At 45.5% G+C, this 16,927-nt stretch overlaps 1 protein-coding gene and 1 pseudogene across 1 annotated transcript; both read right to left on the bottom strand.

The window, feature by feature from the left end:
• Nucleotides 1-5,354: 5,354 nt before the first annotated feature.
• Nucleotides 5,355-6,215, bottom strand: LOC125364214 (annotated as a pseudogene).
• A 9,575-nt stretch (nt 6,216-15,790) lies between these two features.
• LOC125364246 (periphilin-1-like) lies at nt 15,791-16,635 on the bottom strand (the record flags this gene model as incomplete). The annotated part of the gene is made up of 2 exons (XM_048363732.1): nt 15,791-16,155; nt 16,417-16,635. Coding segments are annotated over 2 exons (414 nt in total), but the record flags the coding sequence as incomplete, so codon positions are not given.
• Between the last annotated feature and the right edge of the window lie 292 nt (nt 16,636-16,927).

Raw genomic sequence — 16,927 nt, 5'->3', positions numbered from 1 at the left:
GGTTGGTTCAAACAGTCACTATGAGGCAGATTCTAACTCCATTGGCCACCTGCGTGTGACCTGGCATGCTCTGTAAGTGTTGTAACCTCATTGGCCACCTGCGTGTGGCAGGCTTGACCATGTGGTATTTGCCTTTATAACCAGACCAGGGGCAGCTCAGGGCATGCAGTCCCAGCTCCAGAGTGTGGGCTGCGACCCTGGCCAGTCAGCTCACTTTTTACTTCCACAATAAATCCATCTTTTTATCATCTTTTTGCTTGAGACTGTCTGAGTGGTGGACTCTTGGAGAGATGGGGGATCACCTCCCTTGCGGGGGGACTCCATTAAATTTCTGGTGCATGGGCTGGGAGGAGTCCTTAGCCACCTTCTTTTTTTGGGGGGGAATGTTGTGCCAAATCGCAAGACCACCCCCAAGAAGACCACTGAGATTCAGACACTCCGAAATGTAAAAGCAAGGCAAGGCTTTATTTAACGAGCTGCCAACTCGGGCCTCGTCCTACCCACCGACACAGCAGAGGTTAGGAGGAAGCCCCGAGCTGTGATTACACAGGGCTTATAAAGGCAGAGAACAAGGTTACAACAATCAGCGGTGCAAGCAAGATTAGAACACAGGTACAAATCTGATTGGCTCAGGGTTCGATTCTAAAATGGGGTTCACGTGGTGGGGCCTGACTTCAAAGTCTGGCACCTCATTTCCCCCTTTTTCTTTTTGGTACCTTGGGAGCCAATCATGGCTCCCTTCTGTCCATTTCAATGGCTTGCATGTCTAGGGGATGATATAGACGTAAGGCATGGGCCAGTAGGGCCAAAAGTAGTATCCGAAAATAACTCTGGTCCCTCGGTTTTAAAGGGGGGCTGATGGGTGAAGATCATCCATCTTCTGTAATTTCTTCAGGCTGACTCAGGGGCGTTGACCTTACCTAGCCAGGAACCTATAACCTTAGTCTACTTTACCAAGGGACTGCAGGATTCACCTCACTTTGGAGTGAGCTGCCAAAATAACATTAACACTAGCCAGGGTAGTAAGGAAAGAAGGCAAAAAGAAAATTATAACAATATTCAGTCTAACTTTCTTTTCTTGAGGCGAAGGCGAAGCGGCTGAGTTGGGTGCTTGGAGACCTCCCATGTTCCACCACGGTAGCTGTCATCCAGGGCAAAGGGGTCAGCTGGCCTGGCGTGGAAGCAATGAACCCAAGTGGTGATGCCGTCTAGGGTTCCTTCCACCGTGGTTCTTAGGATTTCAGTCCCCTGGTCTGAATAAATGGGGGGTAGGGACAGAAGCAGAATCATATCTTTTAGAGTCCAATCCATTTTCTCTACCTGTCCTGAACTCTGGGGTCTATAAGCACAATGCAATTTCCAATCCGTCCCCAGTGCTGCAGCTATTCCCTGACTTACTTTTGAGACGAAAGCCTGTCCGTTGTCTGACCCAATGGTGGATGGGAAGCCATACCTGGGTAGGATTTCTTCCAGGATCTTCTTAGCCACTACATTCACAGTCTCATGCTTTGTTGGATAGGCTTCAACCCATCCTGAAAAGGTGTCTACAAAAACTAGCAAATATTTGTAATTTCTGTGAAATCTACTTCCCACTACACACCTGGCCTATTCCCACAGAGGCGAGCTCCTTTAGTAATCTGTTGATTGGGGGCATTGGCAAGCTGACAGGCCTTTAACAGATCTCAATAAGGACACAATCTCAGGTCTACAAGCTTTCTTTACTAAACAGATGTATAAGCTTAAAATTCTCACTGCCAGTCAGGGCTTGGAGTAAATGCGGGGGGTGAGATTTTAATCTATCCTCTCATTTGACAAACTTACCCTTACTAACCACTATCACAGATGACTGGTAAATTCCTGCCCAGTAGACAGACATGGGCATTGGAAAGGCATGCTTATGAACTATTCTTCTAGGACTTCCCGGCTTTAACTTTTGAAAGGCCAACAGTAGTGACTCTAGGATCTGACACCATCTCTGCCATCCAAGCAGTGGCTTACTGCCTCCGGATGCTCCATCACTTTTGTCCCAGGAGGAGTGACTTTCGACTTGGACTCAGGGCCTGAGTGCTGTCCCTCAGCTCTCCAGCTCAAGACTAGCACCGTACCACTTTTGAGCTCCACACCACTCCGTTCCCAGCACTCTGCTGGCTGATTAGAGACAAGTCTCTCACAGGGACCTTTCTTTGCCCGGGCTGGCTTCGAACCGCAGATTCAGATCAATGAGTCTTATAAGGGGCCACTTTACTCCAATTATAAGCAACAAGGTGGTCCACACAGAAGTAGTTTTTAAGCATGCTCTCTTACCTGGAACTTATTAAGGGTCAGTATTAGATCTTGACAAACTTGTAGGAATCACCTGTGCTTCTCTGTGGGCCTGCTGGAAACTGTTACAAAAAAACCTACAAAGAAGCTGGAATGGCAATTAAACATTTTGGTAGCCATAATTCTCCTTTTCTCACTTTGCAATAATTATTTAGGACAATTTTACTTCCAAATTTCTTCCAAAAGGCTACAAAAACAAAACAATTAATACAAAAGGAGGAAAACACACAGGCCTAAGAAAAGCTACGAGTTGGAGATCTCCCAAGCTGGCCCACAACCTCCTACAAGGCTGCAGAAGGAATGGACCCGAGTTGGCCCACAACCTCCTGCAAGAAGGAGTGGACCCGAGTTGGCCCACAACCTCCTGCAAGGGTGCAGAAGGAGTGGACCCAAGTTGGCCCACAACCTCCTGCCAGATAAGCAGAAGGAGCAGACCCAAGTACAAGGTGGGCAGGTTGAGTCTCGTTTAGGAGGCCCTCCTGGTCAGTTCCGGCCAAAAACCAAACTGACTCACGCCCTACAAGTATAAGCAAAAGCAAAACAGACAGACAAATTACAGGACAAGACAAATGAACAGCGCTGTTTTCTTACCTTCGGAGTCTGGGATCTCGGGGTCTCTGGGGCTATCCCGGACGAGCCCCCAAATGTTGTGCCAAGTCGCAAGACCACCCCCAAGAAGATCACCGAGATTCAGACACTCCGAAATGTAAAGGCAAGGCAAGGCTTTATTTAACGAGCTGCCAACTCGGGCCTCGTCCTACCCACCGACACAGCGGAGGTTAGGAGGAAGCCCCGAGCTGTGATTACACAGGGCTTATAAAGGCAAAGAACAAGGTTACAACAATCAGCTGTGCAAGCAAGATTAGAACACAGGTACAAATCTGATTGGCTCAGGGTTCGATTCTAAAATGGGGTTCACGTGGTGGGGCCTGACTTCAAAGTCTGGCACCTCAGAAGATGCCCCTGTGAAGAAAAGAAACCTCCGGAGGTATAGGTATGTGTGTCTGAGCTTGGTTGACCAATCTGTTTCTGTGTCTGTGTCTGTAGGCTGTCTGTGGGCCCATGTGAGTGGGCCCATCTGTAAAGATGCGCTGTAAAGTGCACTGTCTGTAAAGGCCATCTGTAAAGGTGCGCTGTAAGGCCCACCATCTGTAAAGGCTTTCTGGGGCCCAGTGGGCCCGTCTGCAAAAGTGCACTAGAAAGTGTACTGTCTGGGGCCCGACTGGATGGGCCTGTCTTTAAAGCTGCGATGAAAAACACTATCTGAATGGGCCCAACTGGGTGGGCCCGTCTGTAAAAGTGTGATGGAAAGCACTGACTTGGTGGGCCCCTCTGACTCAGAAGGTGCACCATCTGCAGACCTGAGACAGAGAGAAACTGCACACAGCAGAGCTCTCTAAGGCCTAGGCAGTCAAAGGATGCCTTAACTCCCTTCTGAAGGTCCTCATGTTACAGGGTAAGAAATGTTATGGGGTTCAAAGGAGGGGATTCTCTGTCCCTCCAAAAGTCCACCACTCAGAGACAGTCTCAAGCAGGAAGATGGATTTATTGGAGAAGCAAAAAGCGAACTGACCAGCCAGGGATGCAGACTCGGGAGCTGAACTGCGACAGTGAAAAGCAGGCTGACCAGCTAGGGACACAGCACCGACTCGGGAGCTGCCACTGTGACCCCAAGCAGTCCTCAAATTGGGGGTTCTAAAGGTAAAAGCATAGCACAGATGTAGGGGCTTGACGCAGAGGGTAGAGCAAACAACAAGCAAGCGTGGCACAGATGTAGGAGGTCGACACACAGGGTAGAGCAAACAACAAGTTAAGCAGCCATTTACAGAAGCAGAATTTGGGGGTCAGGTTGACCTAATAATCAAGATGGAGTCAGCTCTATTCCCCCAACATTTCCTACCATGTTTCCCTAATCAAGGTGGAGTAAGCTCTACAACATTCCTCCCCCCCCTTTTTTTTCAGCCTAGTCAAACCCTTATTTTATTTACATAGAGGAGTATGTACTGGACGTGTAGGACCATCAGTTTTATGGCCCCAATTCTTTGTAATGCGTTAACACAAGGCCCAATCCAGTTTCCTGTGCCTCTAAGTGCCTAAGGTTGTCCAGTCATATTGGTGAGGTCCACCCCCAGGAGGGCTCCATGCAGGTGCTCTCACCTACTTAAATCTCCATCCAGTTACCTAGGTAACTGGCACACCTGGAGGAAGTTACCTCCCTCCCTTCTGAGGTCACACCCTAATCCAGTTGGGCACACCCTAATACACTTGGACACACCTCCCACCCCAGGCATTGCCTGCAAGTGACTCTCTAGCCTGCCACACATGCTTTATCCAATTTTCTTAATAGAGCAAGTCAACTCCTGTCAATTCAGAGGTGGGAAGGTTACTACAGAAAGAATGTCCCCCCAAAATCTAGGTTTCAGCAGATCCAAATCAGCCTTCCAGCAGGACTCAGCTGCATGTGATGGAGTCCCCTCTGCTTTCACCACGGTAGAGGTGCTCAAGGTGGAGATGTAGTTTTTCCAGATGACTCTCTGGCCGTACTCGATCTCAACCCAAGTGGAATGGGCAGGGGCAGTGGCTCCCAGGGGCTCCAATATAATGTCACACCTTTTGCTGGGTTGCCTGCAATTTTCTGTATAGACTGATTAAAGAACCATCTCTCACAAGTGCAAGTCTCCACTCTTGTACATTTGTTACCACTGTTTTCCATGACTCTAAGTTATCCTGTCTCATTTTCCCCCAAAAGACTCTGGTACCTTGATCTTAAAGGGGAGCTGATGGGCAAAGATCATCCATCTTCTGTAACTTCTTCAGGCTGACCCAGGGACGCTGACCCTACCTAGCCAGGAACCTATATAACCTTACTTAGCCTACTTTACCAAGGGGTTGCCAGAATCTGATGTCCACTAGGAGCTTTACTCCAGACTGGAAATTACATACAACAGTTAACTTTTATTTAGTTAGTTTTAAAAAAAAATTTAGTTTTGGACCATGAAAATTTATTATTATTGTGTTTTTATCATTAAAATTTAGGATCTTGGTCTTTTCTTCTTGCCTTTGTATAGAGCCAAAAGTGAAACATTCGCTATCTTGACATGGACTCCCGGAATGTCACCCACCGCATAACCTTTTTGGCCAAATCCAGCAATCAGAACTTCATCGTTTTCGTCAATAAAATTCAAGCAACCATCTTTGGGCACAAAGGCTGTGATTTTCTTGCCAATCTTGATCAGCTGCCCCCTGACACATTTTCTGATAGCAGAATTTGGTTGCTTGGCTTCAACTCCTACTTTTTCCAGCACAATTCCCTTTGTGTGGGAAGCGCCCCCAATCAGGTTGGCCTGCAGAGCTGTGCCTGTTATGCCAAGTCGCGAAACCACCACCCAGAAGACCACCGAGACTCAGACATTCCGAAATGCAATAGCAAGGCAAGACTTTATTCAAGCGGGGCCGCGGCCCGGGGCCTTGTCCTACCCACTGACACAGCGGAGGTTAGGCGCCAGCCCTGAGCTGAGATTTCACAGAGCTTATAAAGGCAAAAACCAAAATTACAGCAATCAGGTGTACAAGCAAGATTAGGACACGGGTACAAATCTGATTGGCTCAGGGCTCAAGACATTCTGGGGACGGTTAGAGTTAAGCATTCCCAGGTGGTTAGAGTTCTTGACTGGCTGGGCCCTAATAAACTTGCCCTGGGTTTGCTCATAGTTTAAACAGACAACAAAACGGGGGCTGCCTGAAAATGGGGTTCACCATAACTCTTCATTTCCCACTTCATGCTGAAATTAGCTTTCTTGTATTGTTTATCATGCCACTTCTGGTCCCGTCGGTGACTGCGGAGCTTCCTGGCCAAAGAAGAATGCGACACTTGCCCATCCTGCTGGCGCCACGGGCCCGAGTGAAAGAAACAGTTAACTTTTAACAACTGTACAGACCTCTTCTTGGGCTACAACACTGTAGTCTTTTAGCACTCTGGTTTACAGAAGCATTGTCCTGATTGGATGTGGAAACTGATCTCTGATGGCCTAACAATGCCTAAATTACCTTTGCAGGCCTTAGACAGATCTCAATAAAGACACGATTTCAGGTCTACAAGCTTCGCTTCCTGAACAGATATGCCAGCTCAAAATTCACTCATTTAGGGCTTTGAGCAGATGCAGGGGGTTGGGATTTTAAACTATACTCCTATTTGACAAACTTAACTTTACTAACCACTATCACAGATGACTGGCAAGTTCCTGCCTAATTAGACATGGGCATCAGAAGGCATTAGAAAGGCATGCTTAGAAACTATTCTGGGATCTCCTGGCTCCAATTAACTTTTGAATGTCCAAACACACATGACTTTAAGATCTGACACCATCTCTGCCATCCCATCAGTGGCTTACTGCCTCTGGATGCACTATCACTTCTGTCCCAGGAGTGACTTTTCCACTTTTACCGTGGCTGAATGTGAACTCAGGGCCTGAGTGCTGTCCCTCAGCTCTTGAGCTCAAGGCTAGCACTCTGCCACTTTCAGCTCCACACAACTCAGAACTATTGTTCCCAGTCTTCTGCTGGCTGATTAGAGATGAGACTCTCACAGGAACCTTTCTCGGCCTGGGCTAGCTTCGAACCACAGATTTCAGACCAATGTGTCTTACAAACGGCCATTTTACTCCAATTAAAAGCAACAAGGTGGGCTGGGGATATGGCCTAGTGGCAAGAGAGCTTGCCTCGTATACATGAGGCCCTGGGTTCAATTCCCCAGCACCACATACACAGAAAATGGCCAGAAGTGGCGCTTTGGCTCAAGTGGCAGAGTGCTAGCCTTGAGCAAAAGGAAGCCAGGGACAGTGCTCAGGCCCTGAGTTCAAGGCCCAGGACTGGCCAAAAAAAAAAAAAAAAAGCAACAAGGTGGTCCACACAGAAGTAGTTTTTAAGCATGCTCTTACCTGGAATATATTAAGGGTCAAAGTTACATCTGACAAACTTGTAGGAATCATCTGTCCCTCTCTGTGGGCCTGTCCACAATTTTTACAGAAAATCTACAAGGCAAACTAGAGTAACAAATAATCATCTTGGTAGCCCTAATTTTTTCTTTACCCAATTTGAAACAAATATATAGGACCATTTTCACTTCCAAATTTCATATGTAGAAATGCATTCTTGATTTTTTTTTTTGCCAGTCCTGGGCCTAAGCACTGTCCCTGGCTTCCTTTTTGCTCAAGGCTAGCACTCTGCCACTTGAGCCACAGCACCACTTCTGGCCATTTTCTGTATATGTGGTGCTGGGGAATCGAACCCAGTGCCTCATGTACACGAGGCAAGCTCTCTTGCCACTAGGGCCATATCCCCAGCCCTGCATTCTTGATTTTTAAAGCCTTTTACTAACCTCTGCTTTAACACACTTTGGCTTTCACCTACATTTGAAAACTCTGAAGCCTAGAGCCTCAGGGCTGCCTGTTTTAAAAGAGCCATTATTTTTCTTCAGTCTGAATTACTGCCTAAACATCTGAACTCAATTGAGGTTTTCCTTAATGCAAGAATTACAAACACCAGAGTTACAAACACAAGAACCTGGACGTGGCATCTTTGCTTTTTCAAAACATCCAAATTGCAAAATAGCACAGAAATCAAGTTACATCATACAAATAAACTGTTAGGTTTTTAAAAGTAGGTAGGCGGTAAAGGAGAACGCCACGTGGTATTCAGACAGGAGAGAAAGTTTATTACCCAACTGCTGGCCTGTGGCCAATATGATCCATGGCCCCAGAGAAAGGAGAGAGAGAGTGACCCCCACCCAGCCCTGCTTTATTTAGGGCAGGGGCAAGGGGTGTGGTCAGGTGGATTAGGATGTGACCTCAGGGAAAGAGGAGGTAACTGCCTCCAGGTCTGCAGGTTACCCAAGTAACTGGGTGGAGACTTAACAAGGTGGGGGCATCTGCATGGAACCCTCAGGGAGAGGACCTTACATAAACCTTTTAAACCTTTTTAAAACTTTTCCAATTCTTAATACCTCCCAAGGGACAGTTTTAGAAATCCCAATTGAATCATTCATTTTTACCATCAGGTTTCCAGTGTTCATCTTGAAACAAAAGATACAGGGTGAAGAAAGGCCTCCATTGCCCTGTCCTAGAGATTGGACATATGCTCATCTGACTTCTACATTTTTTTTTCCAGTCCTGGGGCTTGAACTCAGGACCCAAGCACTGTCCCTGGCTTCATTTTGCTCAAGGCTAGCACTCTGCCAACTTGAGCCACAGTGCCCACTTCTGGCTTTTTCTGTGTATGTGTACTGAGGAATTGGACCTAGGGCTTCATGTATATGAGGCAAGCACTCTTGCCACTAGGTCATATTTTCAGCCTCATCTGACATCTTAAGAACTTGATGAACTGCATTGGTGCCAGCCTACCCTCTTCCACAATGCATGGACTCCCCCTATGGCCTGTCCCACCATGCGTGGACTGGCTAAGCTACACCTTTGCCAGATCACCCCTCACTCCTGAGGATAGGCTCACAGGCCTGCCCCAGGTTTTCCTGTCCTTTCCTATTATCTCTTACTGAATCTGACTGGGAAACCCAAGCAATTCTTTAACAGTGATAAAACTTTACACCCAAAATTTGACATTTAGTTCCAAATCTTCGACAAGGAAGGAAACAACTCTCAAGTTCCAAATGCCCTTCGCTAAACCAGATAACTTGATCACAGTGTAAACATCTCAATGCACCAAGATACCAAACTTCTTTTTAACTGTTGTTTCTCTTGTTGTGCCAAGTCGCAAGACGACCACCAAGAAGGCCACTGAGACTCAGACATTCCGAAATGCAAAAGCAAGGCAAGGCTTTATTTAAGCGAGCTGCAACTTGGGCATAGTCCTACCCACCGACACAGTGGAGGTTAGGAGGGAGCCCCGAGCTGTGATTACACAGGGCTTATAAAGGCAAAAACAAAGTTACCACAATCAGGTGTTCAAGCAAGCAAAATTAGGACACAGGTACAAATCTGATTGGCTCAGGGTTCAATTCTAAAATGGGGTTCACGTGGTGGGGCCTGACTTCAAAGTCTGGCACCTCATTTCCCCCTTTTTCTTTTCGGTACCTTGGGAGCCAATCATGGCTCCATTCTGTCCATTTTAATGGCTTGCATGTCTAGGGGATGATATAGAGGTAAGGCATGGGCCAGTAGGGCCAAAAGTAGTAACCAAAGGGCCTGTCACCATTTCTTACAAGAATAGTCTCTGTACCTCTGTTTTGCATGTCTCTAGTTTATCCTGCCTCATCTTCCCAAAAACAACTCTGGTCCCTTGATTTTAAAGGGGGGCTGATGGGTGAAGATCATCCATCTTCTGTAACTTCTTCAGGCTGACTCAGGGGTGTAGACCTTACCTAGCCAGGAACCTATAACCTTAGTCTGGCGTGGAAGCAATGAACCCAAGTGGCTATGCCGTCTAGGGTCCCTTCCACTGTGGTTCTAAGGAGTTCAGTCTCCTGGGTAGGATTTCTTTCAGGATCTAATCTACTTCCCAATACACGCCTGGCTTATTCCCACAGAGGCGAGTTCCTTTAGTAATCTGTTGATTGGGGGCATTGGCAAGCTGACAGGTCTTGCAATTTTTAACAATATACCTTTGCAGGCCTTTAACAGATCTCAATAAGGACACAATCTCAGGTCTACAAGCTTTCAGATGTATGAGCTTAAAATTCTCACTGCCAGTCAGGGCTTGGAGTAAATGCGGGGGGTGAGATTTTAATCTATCCTCTCATTTGACAAACTTACCCTTACTAACCACTATCACAGAAGACTGGCAAATTCCTGCCCAGTAGACAGACATGGGCATTGGAAAGGCATGCTTATGAACTATTCTTCTAGGACTTCCCGGCTTTAACTTTTGAAAGGCCAACAGTAGTGACTCTAGGATCTGACACCATCTCTGCCATCCAAGCAGTGGCTTACTGCCTCCGGATGCTCCATCACTTTTGTCCCAGGAGGAGTGACTTTCGACTTGGACTCAGGGCCTGAGTGCTGTCCCTCAGCTCTCCAGCTCAAGACTAGCACCGTACCACTTTTGAGCTCCACACCACTGTTCCCAGCACTCTGCTGGCTGATTAGAGACAAGTCTCTCACAGGGACCTTTCTTTGCCCGGGCTGGCTTCGAACTGCAGATTCAGATCAATGAGTCTTATAAGGGGCCACTTTACTCCAATTATAAGCAACAAGGTGGTCCACACAGAAGTAGTTTTTAAGCATGCTCTCTTACCTGGAACTTATTAAGGGTCAGTATTAGATCTTGACAAACTTGTAGGAATCACCTGTGCTTCTCTGTGGGCCTGCTGGAAACTGTTACAAAAAAACCTACAAAGAAGCTGGAATGGCAATTAAACATTTTGGTAGCCATAATTCTCCTTTTCTCAGTTTGCATAATTATTTAGGACAATTTTACTTCCAAATTTCTTCCAAAAGGCTACAAAAACAAAACAATTAATACAAAAGGAGGAAAACACACAGGCCTAAGAAAAGCTACGAGTTGGAGATCTCCCAAGCTGGCCCACAACCTCCTACAAGGGTGCAGAAGGAATGGACCCGAGTTGGCCCACAACCTCCTTCAAGAAGGAGTGGACCCGAGTTGGCCCACAACCTCCTGCAAGGGTGCAGAAGGAGTGGACCCAAGTTGGCCCACAACCTCCTGCCAGATAAGCAGAAGAAGCAGACCCAAGTACAAGGTGGGCGGGTTGAGTCTCGTTTAGGAGGCCCTCCTGGTCAGTTCCGGCCAAAAACCAAACTGACTCGCGCCCTACAAGTATAAGCAAAAGCAAAACAGACAAACAGACAAATTACAGGACAAGACAAATAAACAGCGCTGTTTTCTTACCTTCGGAGTCTGGGATCTCGGGGTCTCTGGGGCTATCCCGGATGAGCCCCCAAATGTTGTGCCAAGTCGCAAGACCACCCCCAAGAAGATCACCAAGATTCAGACACTCCGAAATGCAAAAGCAAGGCAAGGCTTTATTTAACGAGCTGCCAACTCGGGCCTCATCCTACCCACCGACACAGCAGAGGTTAGGAGGAAGCCCCGAGCTGTGATTACACAGGGCTTATAAAGGCAAAGAACGAGGTTACAACAATCAGCTGTGCAAGCAAGATTAGAACACAGGTACAAATCTGATTGGCTCAGGGTTCGATTCTAAAATGAGGTTCACGTGGTGGGGCCTGACTTCAAAGTCTGGCACCTCAGCACAACATTTGGGGTTTCATCCGGGATAGCCCCAGCGACCCCCAGATCCCAGACTCCGAAGGTAAGAAAACAGCCCTGTTCATTTGTCTTGTCCTGTAATTTGTCTGTTTGTCTGCTTTAAAATTGTCCTAAATAATTATTGCAAAGTGAGAAAAGGAGAATCCTGCAGTCCCTTGGCAAAGTAGACTAAGGTTATAGGTTCCTGGCTAGGTAAGGTCAACGCCCCTGAGTCAGCCTGAAGAAATTACAGAAGATGGATGATCTTCATCCATCAGCCCCCCTTTAAAACCGAGGGACCAGAGTTATTTTCGGATACTACTTTTGGCCCTACTGGCCCATGCCTTACCTCTATATCATCCCCTAGACATGCAAGCCATTGAAATGGACAGAATGGAGCCATGATTGGCTTCCAAGGTACCAAAAAGAAAAAGGGGGAAATGAGGTGCCAGACTTTGAAGTCAGGCCCCACCACGTGAACCCCATTTTAGAATTGAACCCTGAGCCAATCAGATTTGTACCTGTGTTCTAATCTTGCTTGCACAGCTGATTGTTCTAACCTTGTTCTTTGCCTTTATAAGCCCTGTGTAATCACAGCTCGGGGCTTCCTCCTAACCTCCGCTGTGTCGGTGGGTAGGACGAGGCCCGAGTTGGCAGCTCGTTAAATAAAGCCTTGCCTTGCTTTTGCATTTCGGAGTGTCTGAATCTCGGTGGTCTTCTTGGGGGTGGTCTTGCAACTTGGCACAACAAGAGTTCTATACCGACTGGGCCCTAATGGGCTTGTCCTGGGTCTGCTCACAGGGCCTGCTTATCTCAGGTTCACATGGTAAAGTGGGGTTCACGTGGTAAAGTGGGACCTGACTTCAAAGTCTGGCACTTCACTCTTTAAAACAATGCAATATCCTTTTAGGCCTTTGGTAAGGCCCAAACTTGACCTTTCTGGAGTTTACACTTAAACTCACCCATTTTTACATCATGCTGACAGTTTTAATCTTGAACATGTTCACACTTACACTCATGCAATAAGATCTTTTTTTTTTTTTTGGCCAGTCTTGGGCCTTGAACTCAGGGCCTGAGCACTGTCCCTGGATTCTCTTTGCTCAAGGCTAGCACTCTGCCACTTGAGCCACTTCCGGCCATTTTCTATATATGTGGTGCTGGGGAATTAAACCCAGGGCTTCATGTATAGGAGGCAAGCACTCTTGCCACTGTGATATGGAGGTCAGATCTGGCCAGCGCCATCATTGGTTGCTGAGGAGTATCAGATTGACTCCATCTCAGATTAGTTAAAGAGTGCAGAAGCCTACTCCATCTTCACTAAGATCTCCCCCACCCTATCCAGGGAAGTTCCCCTTGTAAGGTCCGTCCCAGGAAGGCTACATGTAGATGCCCCCCACCTCAGTTACCTCCCCTTTCCCTGAGGTCACATCCTAATCCACCTGGCCATTCCCCTTGCCCCTGCCCTAGATAAGGCAGGGCTGGGTGGGGGTCGCCCCTTCTCTCCCTTCTCTTCCCTCCTCTCTTCTCTCCCTTCTCTTCTTTTTCTTCCTTCTCTCCCTCTCTCCCTTCTCTCTGGCCATGGATCACCTTGGCCACAGGCCAGCAGTCCGGTAATAAACTTTCTCCCCTGCCTGAATATCATGTGGTGTTCTCCTTTACCAGCTACCTACTTTAAAAAACGTAACACCCCTTTGGTGTGATAAGATGGTGTAAACTGCTAGACCACCTGAGTAGTGGAAAGCTCAAGGTTAAACCTGTGCCCTCCCATGAGCAGGCGAATCCGCCTGCATCATGTGAGCTCCACCAAATCCGTGTGCCAAGTCTAACTAAAATGTTAGGTTGGTTCAAATAGTTGCTATTGTTATGCTAAGTGGCGAAACCACCACCAAGCAGACCACCAAGACTCAGACATTCCAAAATGCAATATCAAGGCAAGACTTTATTTAAGCGAGCTGCAACTCGGGCCTCGTCGTACCCACCGACACAGCGGTTAGGAGGGAGCCTCGAGCTGCACAGGGCTTATAAAGGCAAAAAACAAAGTTACAACAATCAGGTGTTCAAGCATGCAAGATTAGGACACAGGTACAAATCTCAGGGGTCGAGGCACCCCAGGGGTGATCAGAGTTAAGCATTCCCAGTGGTTAGAGTTCTAGACCGACTGGGCCCTAATGGGCTTATCCTGGGTCTGCTCACAGGGCCTGATTATCTCGGGTTCACGTGGTAAAGTGGGGCCTGACTTCAAAGTCTGGCACTTCATTTCCCCCTTTTTCTTTTTGGTACCTTGGGAGCCAATCATGGCTCCATTCTGTCCATTTCAATGGCTTGCATGTCTAGGGGATGATATAGAGGTAAGGCATGGGCCAGTAGGGCACAAAGTACTAACCAAAAATAACTCTGGTCCCTTGGTTTGTTTTTTTTTTTTTAAACTTGGTTGCTTTATTTTTTTCTTTTTTTTAACATTGCAAAACGCTTTACAATATTTGCTTTCCCCTTATCGATACCCAAGGCTTTATAATAAGACAACAAAAGTTTAGTCACATCCGTTGGGCATTACTGAAAAACCAAACACAATCTAGAAATAAGAACATTTAGCAAAATACACTCTCTAGAACACATCTGAATATATCTACCCAAAAATTAAACTTTAAGAAGCATTTAAAAAGCAAAAACCAAATAGGCTGTTTAACACTGACAAGCCTAGAAGAATGCCACCAATGGCAAGCTATCAGCAGCTCTAAATGCTTGTGCCTACACTGAACTTTATGTTAGCAAAACTTTAATGATTTCACTAACAATTCCTCTGCCTATGGTGGTGTCTTAAATTTTACTTTTAAACTTGTAAAAACATCCTGATTAAAGGAACTCAATTCTGGGAGTAGAATATTTAAGGGAAAGAAAAGACACTGGAGGATAAAATAAAATCAACATCAGTGCCTTCTTGATCTTTCAAAAGTAAGCAATACATCACTGTTCACACTGAAGAATGGCAGAGATAACATGTGGGATTTTTACTGGGCTTATATTTTATAAAAGTTGGATAAGTCAAGAAGATCTCAAGGGAAGAAGATTCAGGTGGTCTTAGAAAACTTATGTGGCTTTCATCAAGCTTTTAAACTTGTAAAATGGTGTAAAACGTATTTATACTGCTATTTCCACTTTCAATTTAATATTGAAATACATCTAGATGATATTAATAAAGAACATAAAATAATGCTAGAATTGAAGTGAGCATACGGTAGAAATGGAAAAAGGATGGGAGCATAATGCAATTGAGCAGTTAATAACAAACATGATTGTTAAAGTTTCTGTACTAACTAATGCTACAAAATTATGTATTTTGGCTCAATGCACAGGACTGCTGAAAATGGCCAGGAAATGAGTGGAATATTCTAATGGTCCCAGTTAGATTCTTAAACAGTCTGTGATTGGTTGGCTCACTCATGAAGGACTGGTACACACAGACTGCTTGCTAGCTTACTTTTTCTTTCAAGAATATTTTTGAAGGTCAAAGGACATCTGAAAGCCAGCAAAACAAAACACTCAGATTACAGAGACTAATAAAGGAATAATTTGCAAATGGCTTAATCATGAGCATGTGATCATTTTTTTAAAAAAGTATGGGTCTATGAAAAGATAAAACTCAAATGTTCTTATATAACCTTAGTTTTTTTTTCTGCAGAAAAGGATTTGAGGACTCCCATCTTTAAAATACTCATCTTCCATCTCAAATTGCTTTCTTTTATTCTTACTATATGATGTTTAAGATTTGATCAGTTAGGGTACTCCACAGTTTCATGGATATTTTAAGAGAACACCCTAAGAGTTATTTGTTTATTTTGGGAAAAATATTTTAAGGTGTCTATTAAAGGTTTTTAATTTGTTTTGATGCTGAATGAGAACTGTTCTCAAAGCAAATATTCACTAAGATACCAGGGTGCTGTTTATTAGGATAGTACCTTTGACTTCCTAAGGCCTAACAAAAGGAAAGAGTCAGTTTAAAAAAAAATCACAACTCAAAATGCTAACGGTTTTCACATGGCAATCTCTGCTACAAGAATGCAAAAGACTACACGTTTAAGTGGAATGATCTCTACCTATAAATTACACTCACATGACAAAACAAATCACCACATGCCATGGAAGACAGTAGAACAGGAGTAACTACAAAAAGCTGCTCACCAAGACTGCTTTATCAAAAGTAAATTAGCCATTTTGGGAGGTGGGGGTATGGCCTGGCTTCATGTAGGAAAAAAATATAATTAATATATCTTTAAAGGACTATTTTGGATGTTTAAACTGAATTGGAAATGTAGCCAAATAAAGTATTTCTCTTCATCACAAAAGTTTCATACATTAAGGATTTACACAAATCCAGAGGTGGTAGAGGGAGGGTGGTTACATTTTGCTGGAACACTAATTTTTCTAAAAAGACTCTCCAAAATCTTGAGCAGAATTATCATACTCTGCAATAAAATGCTTCAGTTCTTCAACACACCGCTCACCTATTTCATGTAAATTCTGCCTCAGTGCAAACTGTATTGACTGTTCTAATGAAGGATCTTTTTCAATCAGCATTTTCACCACCATCCCGAAGGTTTCACAGTCTTGCCGGTAAACCTGTTCAATCTCTTAAGTTTTTTATGCTATTGCTTTAGAGTGACTGTCTAGCTGACTGTCTTCAAATAATTCTATCCCATTGGTTGTGTTCGACTCAGGTTCCTCTGGCTGGTCAATGAATAATGGTGCAGCAGGTACCGTCTCAAACTCAGAAATTTCAGGCAAGTTACTCTCATCCGACTTCTCTAACTTTTCCGCAGCCCACTTGCTTGCAGCCTCAGCCAGTTCCTTTTCGGTTAACCTAGTGGGTTTGTCTAACACCTTTGATGAAGGAACTGCTGAAGAGCTCGAAGGTGAAGTGTCTTGTGATGTTTTCAAGGACTGAGCAGATCTCTCTTTACTTCTATGCTGAGACTGGTGGAATGAATACGGCTTGCTCCGTTTGGAGAGTAGCCTCTGCTGCTGACACTGGAGCCAGATCTGCTGTGTGGAGAGTCCTTTCGACCTCCAGGTGACTCTCTGAAAAATGGAGGCTCCCTTTTATCGGGAGAACGGTCCCTCGAATAATGGGAAGAGCAGAAACTTTTTCTTCTAAAACCATTTCTTGTGTCCAGTTTCAAGAGGTTGCAATTCATGCTTAGTTCCAGTGCTGTGGGCCAGAGGTAATGCTGAGAATCAGCAAGGGGATGATATCTGGTCCCTCGGTTTTAAAGGGGGGCTGATGGGTGAAGATCATCCATCTTCTGTAACTTCTTCAGGCTGACTCAGGGGCGTTGACCTTACCTAGCCAGAAACCAATAAACTTAGCCTACTTTACCAAGGGAATGCACAC

Source organism: Perognathus longimembris, chromosome 15, assembly GCF_023159225.1.
Source record: "Perognathus longimembris pacificus isolate PPM17 chromosome 15, ASM2315922v1, whole genome shotgun sequence".
Taxonomy (NCBI): domain Eukaryota; kingdom Metazoa; phylum Chordata; class Mammalia; order Rodentia; family Heteromyidae; genus Perognathus; species Perognathus longimembris.
The sequence above is the reverse complement of the archived record's forward strand: the minus strand, read 5'-3'. Positions and strand labels throughout refer to the sequence as shown.